General features: G+C 49.1%; 1 protein-coding gene across 1 annotated transcript in view; it reads left to right on the forward strand.

Moving 5' to 3' along the window:
* The window catches only part of TGM2 (transglutaminase 2), a 163461-nt gene extending 145429 nt beyond the window's left edge, over positions 1–18032 (forward strand). Inside the window, exons 7-14 of the mRNA XM_083618833.1 lie at positions 406–583; positions 1628–1763; positions 3371–3474; positions 4328–4567; positions 5502–5771; positions 13984–14144; positions 14670–14806; positions 16060–18032. Coding sequence (XP_083474959.1) covers positions 406–583; positions 1628–1763; positions 3371–3474; positions 4328–4567; positions 5502–5771; positions 13984–14144; positions 14670–14806; positions 16060–16216 — 1383 coding nt within the window. The 3' untranslated portion in view covers positions 16217–18032. The remainder of the gene's footprint in view (positions 1–405; positions 584–1627; positions 1764–3370; positions 3475–4327; positions 4568–5501; positions 5772–13983; positions 14145–14669; positions 14807–16059) is intronic.
* The last annotated feature ends 1615 nt before the right edge of the window (positions 18033–19647 follow it).

The following is a 19647-nucleotide window of genomic DNA, read 5'->3' on the forward strand; positions in this document are numbered from 1 at the left end:
CTGTCTTCCCAAGTGATGTGTAAAAATTTTCGGGATCCAGGGTACAACTGTAAAGACAATGAAAGCAGAGCTCACAGCACCATCAAATAAATGCAGGTTTTAAAAAATGGCTCTGTAAGTTGTTTTGAAGATGAACAGGGGGAAAGACCACAAAATGGTGTCAGGCAGGCCTCTCTGGGAAGGATATTCCATAACTGGGGTACCCACTGCATTTCATTCAGTAGAGGTACCCGGACTGGACCTCCAAAGACAGCCTCAGGCTTTGGGCAGATAAATAGGATCCCTTGGCTCCAAGCTGTTTTGCGCCTGGACTCAGGAAACCCCACCCAATCTGTGCAAATGGTTCCTTCAGCTCCTGAGCCACCTGCCCACATCCTCCTCCTCTTGTTGTGTCTTGGGCTGCAGGTGAACTGCAACGATGACCAAGGCATCCTGTTCGGGCGCTGGGACAACCAATATGACGACGGCGTGAGCCCTATGGCCTGGAACGGGAGCGTGGACATCCTCCAGAGGTGGCAGAAATATGGGTGCCAGCCAGTCCGGTACGGGCAGTGCTGGGTCTTTGCCGCTGTGGCCTGCACAGGTGAGGGGTCCTCAGTGAGGAAGCAGAAAGGGGCTGCCTCCTTGGCTCACCCCCATCACTAACAGCATTTGGGGAATACCATGGCTCTGTTGGTTTCTGTGTGTTGCCTCTGTGCCGTGCCCTTGGAGTCACAGGACTCTGTTTACATTCCTGGGATTCCAGACTGTTGGAAGTCTCACGGAAGACAGGAGACGGATGTGATGTTTACTGGTTTCCTGTTCCTTTGTTTTTCGGTTGCTCTCTGCTTTCACAGAGAGAGGGTGTATTTCTTTTCTGTCTGCGTAGCTTAGTAATAAAACTCTTAGCATGTAGCTCATATTTCTCGTCCTTCCCTGTGCTGGATACTCTGCGTAATGGGGAAACGTGCTTGGAGCCTTATCAGAGGCTCAGGTCATTAATCACATCGGAGGCGATTTCGGAGGACTCGACCGGAGGAGTCGCTTGGTCAAACGCAAGTCCAACAGGCTCCTCCATGTCAAAACACACAAGCTCTCTTTTTTAAGTGTGTTGGGGGTTCTGGTATATGCTACAGCCCCCTGTTCCACCGTTCTCTGTAGCAGGGGGCCGTTTCCTCACCCTCTCCATGGGGGACCATCCCCAATGCCCCCTCCCAGGGCACACCAGAGGCAAACTAATAATAATAGAATGTGTTGGGGGGGCTATTGTTTTGTTGCTTTTTGTTGCTTTGGCTTTAGCTATTTATTTGTATTTTTATCTTGTGAATTCCCTAAGATTTTCTGACGAAGGGCTGTATATAAATCTAATAAATAATTAAAATAAAATAATAAACCTGGGCTTGGGTATCCTCCCTTTGGGAATGAGGCAGCTAGTTCTGCCTTTGTCTTCTTTGCTTGTTAATATTTCACTGTAGGACCGGAATGATTGCAGATGCAAGTATATCTGTATTGCCTTGCATTCAGTTGTGTGGATTTTTAAAGTCAGCTGTAGGAGCGAGTGTCTCCCTCATTTGGGAGCTTGGTGGGTCTGCTGGGCGTGTTCCATGGATCATTCACCTCTTCCTCTTCTGCCCCACTCCCTTCCCAGTGCTGAGGTCCCTGGGGATCCCCACGCGCGTGGTCACGAACTACAACTCTGCCCACGACACCAACGGCAACTTGGTCATAGAGCAGTATTTGGATGAGAACGGGAAGCTGCAGCAGGGGAACCGGGAGCTCATCTGGTGAGTGGAGGTCCGGTGGGTGTTTGGGACTCCCCAAAAATGCATGCAGCGTCTTGGACCTGTCTGATAGCTTTGCCTAACTATGAGGTGCTGAGCTCTGTCCATGAAGGAACTTTAGGGTTCCTGGTGCAGCTAGCAGGGAAGCAGCTACTGAATCAACAACAACAGCTTCCTTGGAGGTTTTTAAGCAGAGGTTGGAAAGCCATCTGTCAGGGATGCTTTCAGCTGAGATTCCTGCATTGCAGGGGTTAGACTAGATGATCCCTGGCAATCCCTTCCAACCCTACCGTACTGTTATTCTGATTAAGAATAACTTTTTGATGGTGGAATAGACTCATTTGGAAGGTGGTGAGCTCTCCTTTCTTTGAGGTTTTTCAACAGAGGTTGGAGGGCTGTCCATCTGGCATTCTTTAGTTGTGATTCCTGTATTGCATGAACTTTGGGGTCCCTTCCCATTCTATAATTCCACGATTCTCATTATAGCAGTTAATTTTGCCAAAATTAAATATTCATTTAGTTTACAAATCCATTCCTCCTTTGTGGGTATAGTTTGTGACTTCCACCTAGCAATCACTATTCTAGCAGCTGTACTTGCATTAAGGAAAATTCTCTCTCTCTCCCCCCCCCCCCCGTGGTATCTCTTCCTCTATCAATCCAAGGAGATATGTCTCTGGTTTCTTTGTTATTGATATTTTCAACATCTTCTTTAGTTCTTCATGTACCCAACATTTCTTAATTTCCTCACACCTCCACCACATATGTATTGTTGTTCCTATTTCTCCACCAGATCTCCAACAGAGATTGGATTTCAATTTGTATATCTTTGCCAACTTAACTGGCAAAATTAACTGCTTTAATAAGAAATCTGTCGAATCAAAAATTAAAAAAGGAATGGAAATGTTTTGATGAATATATGACAAAATATCGCTCAAAAAAAGATACGCTAACATGCCTAGATTAAAATGTGAAGTACTGGATGGAAGAAAAATTAGTAAGGAAAGATAATAAGAATATATAGATGATTTGAGAAGATTGTAGAATGCAAAGATTATTGTAAATTGTATAATGTGGAGGAAATCGAGTGGGGGCGGAGGGAAGTGGGAGGAAGGAGAAAAGGATAATATGATGGATTGGGGAAATAGAAATGTATGGGGGGATGGGGAGGAAATGGTGTTGGCTTTGGTACATCTGTATTGTAATGCAATATGTGAAAACCAAGAAAAAACGGAAAATAATAATAAATTAAATTAAAAATAATTCTACGATTCTCCTGTTGTCGCCTCAAGTCAAAGCTGTTGTGCTGCTGGAAGCAGGCAGACATCAGCAAAGTTTGCATTTCAGGCGTTGATAGGATTTCTCTGCTTACGAGGTGCCTGATACTTGAGCATCCCATAACGGTTTTCAAGCATCTTGCAGAGCGAGGGTGCCTGGCACTCCTCAGGAACACCTAGGAGAGAAATTCCATGGGGGGGGGAGCTGAGAATTTTCCAGCTGGGCATGTGCCAAACGCCTCTGGAATGCGAGGGTCCTTTGGAGAAATGCAGAGTGTACCTCTCTTATCGGACTTCCCTCCCTCCCTCCCTCCCCCTTTTCTCTGCCTCCCACAGGAATTATCACTGCTGGAACGAATCCTGGATGACCCGCCCAGATCTCCCAGGCGGGTATGATGGCTGGCAGGCTTTGGACCCAACTCCCCAGGAAAAAAGCGAAGGTATCTCTGCCCAGAGCACCAGCCAATAGTCTCCTCCTCCATCTTAGCACCCTGCAGAGGTTTAGGGCTACAGCTCTCAGCCCCATAGGCAGGCCCCAAATGATTTGGGGTGGAAGGAGGTGGTCTGTGTTGTTTAACTGAAGGACAGGGTAGAACTTTAATAGAATAAAGGAATGGTGCCTAAAATGCACGCAATGATGATGATCGCTTATTACAGATAGGCACGTATCTATAATGTACGCCGAGCCTGATACCCAATTTCCTATCATTGCTTTGGCTGGGAGGTTCTGCAGAGCTGGGAATGGAGGCAATTAAGGAACAAAGAACAGAGGCTTGATTATACCTCTAACGCTCTATACAGTGGGACCTTGGTTCTCAAACGTCTTGGTATTCAAACAACTTGGAACCCAGACACTGCAAACCCGGAAGTAAGTGTTCCGGTTTGCGAACTTTTTTTGGAAGCCAAATGTGCTCCATTTTGAGTGCCACACTTTCATTTTGAGTGTTTCGCTGAGGTCTGTCTGTTTTTGCTATTTATTTTGCGTTTTTGTTTTTGCGGCTCTTTTTTGTTTTGTTTTTGTGACTGTGTGGAACCGAGTTCAGTTACTGATTGATTGATTGTGTGACTGCAGTACATTGTTTATTGCTTTCATTTTATGGATCAATGGTCTCGTTAGATAGTAAAATTCATGTTAAATGGCTGTTTTAGGGGTTGTTTTTAAAAGTCTGGAATGGATTTTTTTATATATATAATTTTTTCATTAGTTTTCAACATATCATTTTCAACAATAATTAAACGCAGCCAGTGTACGTTTTAATATTCCTCCGGTTGATGGCTTCTTTCTCCTTGCAGGAGTCTACTGCTGTGGCCCCACTCCGGTCCGAGCTGTCAAGGAAGGAGACCTGAAGCTGAAGTACGACGTGAAGTTTGTCTTCGCCGAGGTCAACGCAGACGTGGCCTATTTGATGCTGCAGAGTGACATGTCTCGGAAAAGGACCACGTACTCCTCTCTGGTGGGAAAGCACATCAGCACCAAGAGCGTGGGCAGGGATGCCAAGGAGGACATCACCCACAACTACAAGTACCCAGAAGGTACCCAGAGCATCTCTGGGTTGTATATATAAGTGGGAGGCAGGGAGGGAGGGAGGAAAGGAGGGAGGGAATACTTGTTGTTGTTGTTGTTGTTTGGTTGTTTAGTTGTTTAGTCGTGTCTGCCTCTTCGTGACCCCCTGGACCAGAGCACTCCAGGCACTCCTGTCTTCCACTGCCTCCTGCAGTTTGATCAAACTCATGCTGGTAGCTTCCAGAACACTGTCCAACCATCTTGTCCTCTGTCGTCCCCTTCTCCTTGTGCCCTCCATCTTTCCCAACATCAGGGTCTTTTCCAGGGAGTCTTCTCTTCTCATGAGGTGGCCAAAGTATTGGAGCCTCAGCTTCAGGATCTGTCCTTCCCGTGAGCACTCAGGGCTGATTTCCTTCAGAATGGAGAGGTTGGATCTTCTTGCAGTCCATGGGGCTCTCAAGAGTCTCTTCCAGCACCATACTAGAGGGAATGCTAGATTCAGGGAAATCTATGCCTACGGAAGTCATTTTCTAAACTTTCAATACTGACAAAGATTCATGTCTCTGAATGTAAGGACGAGGATTCACATCGGTTTCCCAAATTTCTGTATTTATTTATAAAAACATTTATAGACCGCTGTCTCATTAAAAAAAAGTCAAAGCGGTTTACAACAAAAATACAAAGCCACACACAGTACAAACCATACCATTTAAAAATATTTTTTTAATGGACATCAAATAAGATAAATAATTTTTTTTAAAAAAAATCCTTCCAGTAGCACCTTAGAGACCAACTAAGTTAGTTATTGGTATGAGCTTTTGTGTGCATGCACATTTGGTATCTGATACCAATAACTGGGACCTCTAAACTACAGTTATTCATGGACCTTAAGGTCCTCTGCAGGGCAGACCAGGAGAGGCGGTCCTGTAGGTACCTTAATTGTTCCTGCTTCCATTTTTGCAGACTCAGAGGAGGAGAGGTCCGTCTTTGAGAAGGCGAAGCACCAGAAGGTCTACCCGCCATCAGAAGAGGGCTTGAAAGTCAAAATCAAGGCGTCCGAAGGGATGAACAACGGGTGCGACTTTGACGTCTTTGCCGTCATCAACAACAACACGGACACTGAGCGGCGATGCCGGCTTATGTTTGGCGCCCGGACCGTCACCTACAACGGGACGCTGGGGCCCGAATGCGGGAGCAAAGACCTGCTCAACGTCAACCTGGAGCCCTACGCAGGTAAAGACAGATGAGAGCAGGTGAACTATCTACCTTCTCCATCCCCTAATCATATGGACCCATGAAGCTCCCTTGTTGTTGTTTAGTCGTTTAGTCGTGTCCGCCTCTTCGTGACCCCCTGGACCAGAGCACGCCAGGCCCTCCTGTCTTCCACTGCCTCCCGCAGTTTGGTCAGACTCATGTTAGTAGCTTCAAGAACACTGTCCCACCATCTCGTCCTCTGTCACCCCCTTCTCCTTGTGCCCTCCATCTTTCCCAACATCAGGGTCTTTTCCAGGGAGTCTTCTCTTCTCATGAGGTGGAGCCTCAGCTTCAGGATCTGTCCTTCCAGTGAGCACTCAGGGCTGATTTCCTTCAGAATGGAGAGGTTTGATCTTCTTGCAGTCCATGGGACTCTCAAGAGTCTCCTCCAGCACCAGAATTCAAAAGCATCAATTCTTCAGCGATCAGCCTTCTTTATGGTCCAGCTCTCACTTCCATACATCACTACTGGGAAAACCATAGCTTGAACCATACTGACCTTAGGGAGAGTCAGATCATGCTTAGAATGACCGATTCAGCTTCCTGCAGCCTGGTGCTTTCAAAAGGAGAGCCCTGCTCGATAAGGCCAGATCCTGTTCCCGCAGTGGCCTATCAGGAGCCCCCGGGAAGCCCACAAGCAGGCCCTGAATCCCACCTGCAATTCCCAGCCATTGGAATTCAGAAGCACTGCTGCCCCCAAGTGTGGAGCTAACCAATGACAGACGTCTCCTCCTCCGTGGATTTGCCATATCCTCTTTTGAAGCCATCCACGTTTGCGGCCATCACAGCCTCCAGTGGCAGGGAGTTCCAAAGTTTAACAATGCGCTATGTAAAGAAGCACCTTCTTTTATGCATCCTGAACCTTCTAGTTTTCTGTTTCATTGGATGTCAACAAGTTCTTGCGTTATGAGAGAGGGAGAAAAAGTTCTCTCCATCCACTTTTCCCTTACCACACATAATTTTACAAACTTCCATCATGTTGCCTCTAGCTTCTCTTTTCTCTAAACTGAAAAGTCCTAAGACTTTCTTCATAGGGAAGCAGCCTCTCCAGCCCCTTGATCATTTTGGTTTCCCTTTTCTGAATCTTTTCCAACTCTACAACATCCTTTTTGAGGTGATGTACGCAGAGGGACGCAGGTGGCGCTGTGGGTTAAACCACAGAGCCTAGGACTTGCCGATCAGAAAGTCGGCAGTTCGAATCCCCGCGACGGGGTGAGCTCCCGTTGCTCGGTCCCTGCTCCTGCCAACCTAGCATGTCAAAGTGCAAGTAGATAAATAGATACCACTCCGGCGGGAAGGTAAATGGCCTTTCTGTGCGCTGCTCTGGTTCGCCAGAAGCAGCTTAGTCATGCTGGCCACATGACCCAGAAGCTATACGCTGGCTCCCTTGGCCAGTAAAGCAAGATGAGCACTGCAACCCCAAAGTCGGCCACGACTGGACCTAATGGTCAGGGGTCCCTATACCTTTACCTTTACATAGAACTGTACACAGTATTCCAAATGAGGTCGCACTATATATTTAGATAATGGCATTCTTGATGCTGGCAGTCTTGTCCCCCCTCCCAATGATCCCTAGCATGAAATTTCCTATTTCCATGGTTACCCTCTTCCTCGAGCTCTGCATTGTGACCCCAAGGTCTCACTCCTGGTCCGTCACCTTCAGTGCAGACTCCAGGACTGTAGTTGTGAAATTAATACATATATATTGCCATGGCATGCATCACTGTACACTTATTTTGATTGAATTGCATTTTCTATTTTTGCATTGCCCATTCACATCGATTGGAGAGGTCCATCTCTCTCTGTTTTAATGACCTTCGGCAATTTAGTATCAAACATTTCCCAAACATGACTGCCTTTCTACCTGTTTTCCCCTCCCCGAAATTGCAGCCAGGGTATGTGTGTGTCTGCACAATCACGACCATGAGTTCAGGAATCTGGTGGGCGAGAGCCTGAACCATTTCCCTCCCTACATGGGGGTCCCCATGAACCTCCCCCCTCCGAGTCATGGGGCTGGGGAAATAGGGAGCAACCCCTGGCCCCGAGAACATGGCTTGGATCCCAGGAGTCTGGAAGCAGAGCAGCTGCTGCTGCACTTTCAGCTTTGAGTAGAACAGCAACGACTGCCTGTTGTGCTGTTTCTCCATCCTTTCTTTGGAGGCAGCAGACAGAGGATTTGCAAGCCTCCTGCTGAGCAGAGCCCAGCGGCCTTTGCTCCCCTCTCCAGTCCCTTCCTCAGCTGCAAGCTTTCCCTTTCCTCCCCTGCCCCTCTGTTGCTCCACTTCTCCTCCAGTTGAGATGGCTTCCCTTCAGCCCAGCTGTTCCCCATCAGTCTGTGACCTCCTTGCGCCCCCAGCTCCACTTCTCCTTGTTTAGCATTCCTGCTGCGCTTCAGCAGTGACGGAATGGAAATGATCTGCATCAAGCGCCCAGACCTTCTCCTTCTCCTTCTCCTTCTCCTTCTCCTTCTCCTTCTCCTTCTCCTTCTCCTTCCCCTTCCCCTTCCCCTTCCCCTTCCCCTTCCCCTTCCCCTTCTTCTCCTCCTCCTCCTCCTCCTCCTCCTCCTCCTCCTCCTCCTCCTGCCTGGGCATCCCTATCTCCTGGCCGCAACATCACCTCCACCACAGCAGACATCTCCAGATGTTGGAGAGGCTTTCTTTGCCCAGGGCAGCGCCTAAATCTTTGCGGTTGCACTTTTAGCTCTCCGCATCTCTGGTTAGAGCAGGTGGTTAGGACCCTCTAGATCAGCGGTTCTCAACCTGTGGGTCCCCAGATGTTGTTGGACTACAACTCCCATCATCCCTGAGCTCTGGCCTTTCTAGCTAGGGGTGATGGGAGTTGTAGTGCAACAACATCTGGGGACCAACAGATTGAGAACCGCTGCTCTAGATCATGGGTAGGCAAACTAAGGCCCGGAGGCCGGATCCGGCCCAATCTCCTTCTCAATCCAGCCCGCGGATGTTCCAGGAATCAGCATGTTTTTACATGAGTAGAATGTGTCCTTTTATTTCAAATGCATCTCTGGGTTATTTGTGGGGCACAGGAATTCGTGCATTTCCCCCCCAAAAAAATATAGTCCGGCCCCCCACAAGGTCTGCGGGACAGTGGGCCGGACCCCTGCTGAAAACATTTGCTGGCCCCTGCTCTAGATCTCCTTGGACTACAACTTCCATCCTCCTTCCTAGCCACTGACCATGCTAGGTGCTGGGCCTGCTGGGATTTGGAGTCCTCCCACGTCTGGGGGGTCCACAGGGCTGCCACCCCGGAGCAAGGCTGGAGGGAGCCACTCATTCCCAGCTGGCAACCTGAGACATCTCTTGGCAACTCCGCCAGGCCATCCTAGGATGGAACTGGAGAGGGTGGCATCGTCTCCTGGTTTCCAGCCGACACACAAATACTTGTGCATTCTTGTGAGCTGCTTGTCGCTTGGCTCACGCCTCTTGGCTCCCGTCCTGTGCATTTTGGCACGAGGGCCTGGATTCACATCCTGAGGACCCAGAGTAAGTGGAAGGGGATCATTGCACTCTGAGCAGGCAATTTCCTGCCCTTTGTGCCTCCTCCAAGTGAGCAGCTGCTATTCCTTTCAGCCCATTTATGTAACAGCACCTGAAAGGCGGGGTTTGGGTGGTGGGTTTCAAGCAAACAATGGGCCTTGCAGTGCTGGGCCTGGTGGAGTCAGGTTCCTTCCAAACTGCATACCTTCGCAGAGGCAAAACCGCAGAGATAAACAGCCCTTCCGGAGACTGGCGTGAGGCTTGGCTCTCTGCCCCAAGAGAGAGAGAAGTGCTTGTTTGCTTTGAACCCGGACCAAGATTGTCACTGTGCATTCATGCAGAGGGTGTGTCGGCACAGGAGTTTTCGCTGGTCTCCTGGTGCCTGGGACCGTGGGGCTAAGAATCAAGGCGGTGGGTGTTCTTTCATTGGAGCCTTTTAAGCGGAGGTGGCCATGCGTCAGGGATTCTTTAGCTGTGATTTTTTTGCATTGCAGGGGGTTGGACTGAATGACCTTTGGGTTCCCCCCAACTCTGTAATTCCATGAAACAGCTGGACTGGTTCTTCAAATTGGTGGATCTGGCTGTGCACTGAGTGACACTCCGGCGGGAGTATGACTTTACCTTCTCTTTCGTAGAACCATAGAACATCACAAAACGCCTGACAGATGGCCCTCCACCCTCTGCTTTGAAATCTCCAAGGAGGGAGAGTCCGCCACCTCCCGAGGGAGTCTGTTCCACTGTTGAACAGCTCTTACTGTTGGAAAATTCCTCCTCATGTTTAGTCAGAATCTCCTTTTCCATCATTTGAAGCCATTGGTTCAAGTCCTACCCTCCAGAGTAGGAGAAAACAAGTTGGTTCCATCATCCATGGGGCAGCCCTTGAGATATTTGAAAATGGCTATCATATCCCCTCTAAGCCTTTCTTTCTCCAGGCTAAAATACCCACCTCCACGGGGCATGTTCAACAGTGCCCAGGAGAGGCAGAGGGGCCCTTTACTAAAGAAGAACCAGCCGTGTTTTTCCTCCTCCCTCCAGATACCTTTTCCTTTTGTGCCATGTGCCTTTTAGATCATAAGCAGGGATGCTCTGTGAACATTTGCAGACAGGGCAGAGAGCCTTTTTTCTGGCTGAAGAGCAAGATGAAAATGCTACGAATAAAAGAGGCAGGCTCTGTCTTCTTCAGCTCCCTCTCTCCCCCACCCCCATCCCTGCACCCATGGTCAGACAGATTGCCCCAGGAAGCCCCTAAACAAACCATGCAAGCCAGAACCTTTCCCCCCCTCCTTCTCTTGCATTAAAAAAGCCTTTCCATCCAGGGGACTTCCTCTTGCTTCAGCTGGCAGGCCTAGGCCAGGATGCTCATTTGCATTACAAATGCCTTCCCCCAGTTCCAGACAAACAGCAAGAATTTGGAGGTGAGCAGCAAGGGAGGCTAGCTTCCTGGGTGAAAACACCCACAGCCTGAGCACCATTTGGAAGAGAACGCAGAGACACGTTGAGGCGAACCGCAGGCTGTCGTTCAGCGCCCAAGACGGCTCAGGCAAGGAATGCAGCTGTTTGGCAGAAATCCACCTTAGGGTCATTGATGGAGCATCGATGTAAGGACCAGTGGTGAGAGCCACACAGACCCCTGAGAAGCTGCGACAATCTGGGTCGCTTGAGCTTCCCAGTCCTCCTGAGGCTCCGTCTTGCTGGATATCTCCAAGCTGTGGGATTTTGGGGGTATTCCCACCCTTTGGGGACCCCCAAAGCCTCTATCTTTGCACAGGTTAAAACCAAGATGCTCCCAGGCTGCTGCTATTTTGCAAGCAAGGCTTGATCTTGTCTCAGGCTTGCTGTTCCAGTGGATTCGGTGCTTTGGCACAACAAGCCCATTTTCCTTTAAAAAATGACCCTTTGCGGTGAGGAAATTAATGGGGAAATTCAGCGTGGGAAAACAATGGCTTGGTACAGCGCAGTTTAACCTCCCTTCAAATAGGTCGGGATGACAGCTCAGTAAACCGGTTATCTGGGAGTGACCTTGGCTAGCTCACGGATCCTCTTTGGAAAGACATGATAGAAACTTATAAAATTATTCTCCGCATGGGGAAACTGGATCGAGAAAAGTTTTCCTCCCTCTCTGCTAACGCTGGAGCTCATGAACAGCCAGTGAAGCTGAATGTTGGAAGGTTCAGAACAGTTAAAAGAAAGTCCTTTTTCATGCAGCACAGAGTTGAACTACGGAACTCCTTGCCACAGGAGACGGTGATGGCTGTTAACCTAGATGGCTTTAAAAGAGGACTGGATAAATTCATGGAGGAGAAAGCTATCAATGGATATTGGCCATGCTTCTCCTTCACAGCTGGAGGCAGCCATGCTTCTGAATGCCAGGAGAGTTTCTCTTATGGTCAGGTCCCGCTTGTGGGTTTCCCATAATGGGCATCTGGTCAGTCACTGCGAGAGCAGGATGCAAGACTGGATGGGACACTGGCCTGATCCAGCAGGCCCTTCTTATACAGTGGTACCTCTGGATGCGAACGGGATCCGTTCCGGAGCCCCGTTCACATCCTGAGTAGAACGTAAGACGCAACTGTGTGTCTGCGTGTGCGCGGGTCGCATTTTGCCGCTTCGTGATGTCATTTTGGGCGTCCACGCATGCGTGAGCAGCGAAACCCGGAAATAACACGCTCCGTTACTTGTGGGTCGCCGCGGAGCGTAACTTGAAAACGCTCAACCTGAAGCACATTTAACCCGAGGTATGACTGTATTCTTTACTCCCGGGGGAATTGTCCAAATGCCATCTCCATGTCAGAAAGCATTAAATGCTGTGTCCTCTTTGCATCCTATTAATACCCCAGAGTTTTAGTCCTCTCCAAGTTTTCCATTTCAGCTGCAATTCTGAATTAAAGAATCAGAAAGCTGAAGAAGCAAGGCATGGGAACTACAGCAGAAGAAGCAAACTTTCTATTTCTCTCTCTCTCTCTCTCTCTGCATTCTTTCATTTAGAAGTGACATGTTTTCTTCCAGAGCTGGGAAGGAATCCGATATGCTTTGATCCAACACTTTCTGATGGCACTGTAGCGTTTTACGTGCACCAGAAACCTTTTACAAGTGCAACTTCCACTTGACCCGCCTGCATTAACTGGGCCTTATCTTAAAGGCCCTTGCCATTAGGCAGACTTTGGAAGAGATTTAAAAACAAAAACCCACAAGATCCCTAAAGGGGGAAACTCTGCAAGACTTAGAGGCAGAGGCCAAGCGTAAACCCAGAGTCTTGGCCAAATGCATCCTAGGGCAGCTAATTTGCGTCTGGCCGCCTGCTGGACACAGCTGGGTTTGGCGAGCCGTCATGGCTTTGAAGTGCACCCAGATGTCCATTGCACTGAGGGCCAAAGAGAGATCAGGACAGGTGCATGGCTGTCACTCAACGCAGCAGCAGGAGACCCACATCCATGCCCCTCCCCAAATTGTTGTTCTTTGTTGTTTAGTCGTTTAGTCGTGTCCGCCTCTTTGTGACCCCCTGGACCAGAGCACACCAGGCCCTCCTGTATTCCACTGCCTCCCGCAGTTTGGTCAAACGCATGCTGGTAGCTTCGAGAACACTGTCCCACCATCTCGTCCTCTGTCGTCCCCTTCTCCTTGTGCCCTCCATCTTTCCCAACATCAGGGTCTTTTCCAGGGAGTCTTCTCTTCTCATGAGGTGGCCAAAGTATTGGAGTCTCAGCTTCAGGATCTGTCCTTCCAGTGAGCACTCAGGGCTGATTTCCTTCAGAATGGAGAGGTTTGATCTTCTTGCAGGTGATCAGCCTTCTTTATGGTCCAGCTCTCACTTCCATACATCACTAGTGGGGAAACCATAGCTTTAACTATATGGACCTTTGTTGGCAAGGTAATGACTCTGCTTTTTAAGATGCTGTCTAGGTTTGTCATTGCTTTTCTCCCAAGAAGCAGGCGACAGTACTAAACTTGGTGGCCATTGGACTGGCTCAGTAGAGGGCAACTTTCTATGTTTGGAGGGGGAACAGAAGAACTCATGAGTGAGAAATTGGGCCCTCAAATTTCAGTGGCACCTTGTGCGGTGCTAAAATTCAGCACCCCTGCTACCCTAAAACCGCCCCTGCGACTGCATATGACCTCCAGGGTCAGGGTCCAACATGCTTTGGAGAACATCAGCCCGAGAGGCGATGGCCCTCGTCACCCACTTGTGGGTCTCCCAGAGACGTCTGGTGGTCCACAATGAGACAAAGGATGCTGGTTGAGATAGACCAATGGCATGGGGAACCTTCGGACAGCCTGATGTCAGTGGATTTCAGCTCCCAGAAGCCCCACCAAGCACGGCCAATGGTCAGGGATGATGGGAGCAACATCTGGAAGGCCAGAGGTTCCCCACACCTGAGAGAGGCTCTCCCTATGTTCTGAAGGAGATATGAGGCTGTTGCCCTCAACCCATGTGCATATGGGTTGGTTTTTGTATGTGATGCTGCGTTCAGAATGCTTTCTCCCTCTTGTGGTTATGTGGCTGGTTTCTCCCAGCTGTGGTTCCACCCAGTGGTCAACTGGGTATGTGCAAGAGACAGACCCATTCCCTCATGCTGTTTTTACATGATGTTGTGGAATCTTCTTAAAACTGGAGGAGATCCAAGGAGTCTGGATTCCGTCTTTGGCAAAGCTCATGTTCTTTCTTCTTCTTCTTCTTCTTCTTCTGGCTTCCTCTCCAGAGAGGGTCGTCCCCTTGCGCATCCTCTACGAGAAGTACGGCGACTGCCTGACGCAGGACAATATGATCAAGGTGATGGCTCTCCTGAAGGAGCACGAGACCAACGAGATCGTCCTCGAGTCCAGGAACATCTATGTCAAAAACCCAGATATCAAAGTCCGGGTAAGGCAAATTTGCATGGGCATTTTATGGCTGCTTCTGGGAAGTGCGTGCCCTGGGCGTAATCACATTGTAGAGTTGGAAGGGGTCAGAATGTTCATCTAGGTTCCGGGGAAAGAGAGAAAGACAGACAGACAGATGTTGAGTCCAGACCGTGCAGCTTAATGAAATTCTGCTAGGGACATGTGTGGTTCTTCTGTGTTTGCAAGAGAGAATGACAACGTATCACATAAGAAGGATCTTGCTGTTAGAAGCTATTGTAGGGGAAGAGAGAAGGAAGTTAGAAGAAAGAAGGATGTATTGTCATATACGGACATAGCTTCCCCCACGCTTATAGGTGCATAAATGTTTGTGCTGTTTTCATGTTGTCCCGCTGCTCATCAACTCCTTGTTGGCTGAGCATGTCCTGTTTTGTTGACCCCTGGAATCTGGGTTTTATGGGCCTCCAGGCTGAACCCAAAGGGTATTGGGCATTGAACCCCAATATTTCCCCATCAGGCTGAGCTTTCTCCTCTTTTCCAAATGCAGATCTTGGGGGAGCCAGTTCAGAAGCGGAGGCTGGTGGCCGAGCTGACACTGAAGAACCCCCTTCCGACCCCCCTGAATGGCTGCCTCTTCGCCGTCGAGGGTGCCGGCCTGACAGAAGGGCAGAAGATCCAGGAGCTGTGAGTTTCCCCCAACCACATCTTCTGGTTCTCAGTACCAACACTTCCAAGACGCGAACAAGGGCTGTTGACGCCCAATTCAGTTGTGGAAGGGGAAAAGGGGGAAAGGCTTAATTCTGCAAGCAGAGCAGACTTTGGATGTTCCAGGAGTTGCAGTGGTGAGAGAGAGGGAGAAGAACTTTTCTCAAACCAACCATGCCTAATTTCACAAACGTCTATCGTGTTGCCTCTCGCTGGCCTTTTTGCTCAGCTAAGAAGCCTGAAAAACGGCAGCCTTTCTTTGTAGGGAAGTGGTTCTGATCCCTTGGACCATTGGATCATTACAAAAGGAAGTGAATATAAAACTACCGGCATCATGATGTCATTCTACAAATCTATGATGCAACCACATTTGCAGTACAGTCATACATTGGATCCCAAACGTTTTGGCTCCCGAACACCGCAAACCCGCAAGTGAGCATTCCAGTTTGCGAACGTTCTTTGGAACCCAAATGTCCGACGTGACTTCCACAGCTCCCGATTGGCTACAGGAGCTTCCTGCAACCAATCGGAAGCCGCGCCTTGGTTTCTGAATGTTTTGGAAGTCAAACGGACTTCTGGAACGGATTCCGTTTGACTTCCGAGGTACGACGGTACTGTGTGACGCTCTGGTCACCTTGCCTCAAAAAGGATATTGCCACCAGAAATTTTTCCTCCCTCTCTCAGAACTCTGGAACGTGTGGACTTTCAAGGAAACTTTTATCAGGAAAGATAAAATTGCTTCTTCTTGCAGTGCATATGGAACTCACTCCCACCACATTAGATAACTTCATGGAGGAGGAAAGGGTTATTGAGGGCTCCTAGCCACGAGGGCTGTTGGAAGCCACCCAGATTGGCTGGGGAAGCCTAGCCAGATGATGATGATGATGATGATGATGATAATAATAATAATAATAATAATAATAATAATAATAATAAATAAATTTTATTTATAGCCCGTCCTCCCCAGCCAAAGCCAGGCTCAGAGTGGCTAACAGTAAAATAATACAGATGGGCAGGGTTTAAATAATAAATTTATTATTGTTATTTTATTATTTTGCCTCCACGGTCAGAGGCAGCAATGCTTCTGAATATGGGTTGATGGAAACTCTGGGAAGGGAAAGGGCTCTTGTGTTGATGTTCTGTTGGACTCGCTGGGCCCTGGGCCTGATCCAGCGGACTCTTCTGATGACCGTAGGCTGACCTCGTGCGACCCCCTTCCCCTCTCTCCGCAGGGACAGCCCCGTCGGGCCGGGTGAGGACGCCAAGGTGAGGGTGGAGTTCGTGCCCCGCCAGTCGGGCCTGCGGAAGCTGGTGGTGGATTTCGAGAGCGACAAGCTGAAGGGGGTGAAGGGCTACCGGAACGTCATCATCGCCCCCCTGCCCAAATGATGTGCCGCCCCGCCCTGCCCGGGAGGGAAGAGGGTTGCTTTGCTGGCCCGGCCTGAAATCCATCGCCTGAGCCACCTCTTTAGAAAGACGGGTGATTCCGGCAGCAATGGGGACCCAAGGGGGCTTTGGAAGCAGCAACCCTGAACCCCCCCCCCAAATGTGACAATATTGCAAGGAGCCATCACCCCCCAACTGCTCCTTTACCAAGGAGCCGAAATTTGGTCCTAGCTAGACCCTCCCCTGCAATAAAAAAAGATATATTTTGGTGGCTTTTTCAAAGAATCGTAGTTAGAATTGACCTCCAGAGGTCATCTAGTCCAACCCCCTGCAATGCAGGAATCACAGCTGAAGAATCCCAGTTGGAAAACCTCCAGTGGACTCTAGAAAGTTCCTCCTGATGTCATTTGCGCACACAGCAGAAATGTGTTGCTTCGGGCCATAGACGGGGCAGGTACTTTTTGAGAGTTCCCCCGTGAAAAACGACGTCACACACAAAACTCCCCCCAGCAGCGCCTGGCAAGTTTGCAGACTCCCTGGCCTGCTAGTTTTCTGTCTTCAAGGGAATTGGAGCAATAAATAAAGGTCCGTCCTTCCACATCAGGAGGACTTGAACCCCTTATCTCCCCTCCGTCTGCTGTGTCCGTAAGACAGGAATATCTCCTGCCCAGAAATGGGTGGCCCTTAATGTCCAGCTGTCTGCGGCCCCAACAAAATGTGACATGCCCTTCCCCGAAGTCGTTTATGCTGGGGAGAGGGTCGCAAATATTTTAAGCTGCTTGCTGCATCATGCCAAAAATAAAGAAAATAATATATATCTAGATTCTGGCACCAGCAGCCGCCAGAAATGTACGGCAGCAAGTACAGACTTCTGCTGCGCCAGTCCTGAAAGACCCACCTAATCCGGCATCCTGTTCTCAAATCCTGATCATCAAATGCCTCTATTGGGAAACCCGCAAGCGGGATTCGAACACAGAACCCCTCTCCACTCCTGCAGTTTAGTAGCTAGTAGCCATCAATAGTCTCCTCCCCCTCCAGGAATTTGCCCCGCCCTCTTTTAAAGTTGGTCCCTGCCTACTGTGGGAGGGAGTTCCGCAGTTTAACCGTTCACCAAGGTCCAGGGTTTCGCATTGATGGCACAAGCGCTTTCTCTAAAAACTGTGACAAGCGGAGTTTTATTTCGTGTTTGAAACCAGGGAAGATCTGGCTGGGTGGGACAGGAGAAGGACTCAGATAAACGTCAGATAAACAGAGACGTCAAAGGCACTCAGCGCTGCCGAGACAGATGCTGGCCAGAGACACCAGCTCTTCTTGGGCTCTAGAACACCAGCCTCAAATCCTTTCCCTGGGCCATCTTTAAGTATTTAGCTGGAGAAACAAACTCTCTGTGTTCGTTAAAAGGCACGGCAGGGGAAGAAATGAAAACTGAGAGCCAGGACTGTGGAGAAGGAAGGCAGAGAAAGCAGCTTTCTTACCCCTTCCAATGGGGAACAGAAAGACGAGCACAATTTCTTGGTGGAGGCATTCCTTGCTAAGAAGCTCCCAGGTCCACACTTTGGAGAAAGATTCATTTGTTTTTTAAAAAAGCTGACCCAAGAAACAAAGGGCTTAATAATGTGAGCAATGTAACATGTACATAGATATATTTGTGTACCGTGATGCTATGCGTAATCTCGAATGTGCAGAGGAGAAGGTGGTTTGCCGGCTTCGCTTGATCCTTTCTAGCTGACGCTCGCGGCAAATGCTGTGTTCTCAGAGCCGGGTATTTCACCCGTGAACTATGCAATCACTGAATAAAGAGTTAATTTTTCACCTTCAAGATTTCTCTGGAGCGCTTTCCTCTCCTTACCTCCACCATAAATGACTTCCTTGCTACTCTACATGGGGCTGAGGTGTGGGTGTGTTTTCCTAGGGGGGTACCTCAAATAATTTCAGACCCTCATGAGTGTCCCTATTATCCAGTGACAGTCCCGGATTTATAGAAGCCCTCCCGGTTTCTGATTTGATCCTGGAATGTCCCACTTTTCCTTAGGACATCCCTATTTTCATCAGAGAAAGGTTGGAGGGTGTGGTGGTAATAATGATACAACAACAACAACAACAACAATAATTTATTTGTACCCTGCCCAACTGGGAGGGAAATAAGGGACTCTAGCGATAAGGGAGACTGCCCGGGAGTGGGGAGGTAAAGACAGCGAACTTGCAAGGAGAGGAGACAGGAATACTAAAACAAGCAATGAGGAGAGAAATTAGAAGAAGAGGAGGAGCAAAAAGCTGCTCCGGCTAAGGAAAGGACACTAAGGCAAACAAGAGGGAAGGGAGTGTTGAAACAAAGCCGTTGAGCATCTGATTGGCAAGCAGTCAGGGAGGGAGATAAGGGACTCTAGAGATAAAGGAGGCTGCCCGGGAGTGGGGAGGTAAAGACAGCGAACTTGCAAGGAGAGGAGACAGGAATACTAAAACAAGCAATGAGGAGAGAAATTAGAAGAAAAGGAGGAGCAAAAAGCTGCTCCGGCTAAGGAAAAGACACTAAGGCAAACAAGAGGGAAGGGAGTGTTGAAAGGAAGCAGCTGATCGCCAAGCAATCAGGGAGGGAGATAAGGGACACTAGCGATAAAGGAGGCTGCCTGGGAGGGGGGAGGTAAAAGCCCATGGATCCTCAGGATTTTTCATTGGGTCACCCCAAATTCTCCATCAGATCACATAGCATGTCCATGGCTACAGCCTACACCAAAAAAACCACGCATACACTGTTTTGTGGGGCGGCAATGGTGCAAAGACGTGGTTACAAAGCACGGATCCACATGGATTCTCAGGATTTTTGCATTGGGTCACCCCAAACTCACCGTCAAATCACAGATCATGTCTGTGGCCACAGCATGAACCACAAAGATCATACATCCACTGTTTCGTTCAGAATATATTTCTTCCTTGTTTTCCTCCTCTAAAAACTAGGTGCTTCTTATGGAGTGAAAAATACGGTATGCCCCGGGACCCAGCGGCTGAACAGGCCCAAGTGGAGGATCCTCAGGAGTAGCTGGGAGAAAGTTTTTTTGGGGGGAGAGACCTTTTTGTGTTGCCAGAATGCAGAACTGAGCACAGTGAAAACTTGTCAGGTCCAGCCTTATCATGACAGCTGTCCGTGGGCAGAGCTAGGAATTCCATCATCCTTGGAAATCCAGAAACCTCTGATTCTGCAGCAACTTTGAAACTAGCTGCCTCCACGCTGACCTGACCCTGATGGAAACGGGGTGTTATCTCTGCATTCTTGACCCAGGCAGCTCAAGGCTGAGGCATGAAGGTAAATTCTGCCCAGAGCCAGACGCTGGGAGGCCTTCAAAGGGCTGGTCAGGCAGCAAACTCCACAGAAAGCGATGGAAGAAGCCATCTCCTGCCTGGGAGGTTTTTAAGCTGAAGTCAGATGGCCATTTGTC

This window comes from Podarcis filfolensis (assembly GCF_964270895.1).
Source record: "Podarcis filfolensis genome assembly, chromosome: 6".
Taxonomy (NCBI): Eukaryota; Metazoa; Chordata; class Lepidosauria; order Squamata; family Lacertidae; genus Podarcis; species Podarcis filfolensis.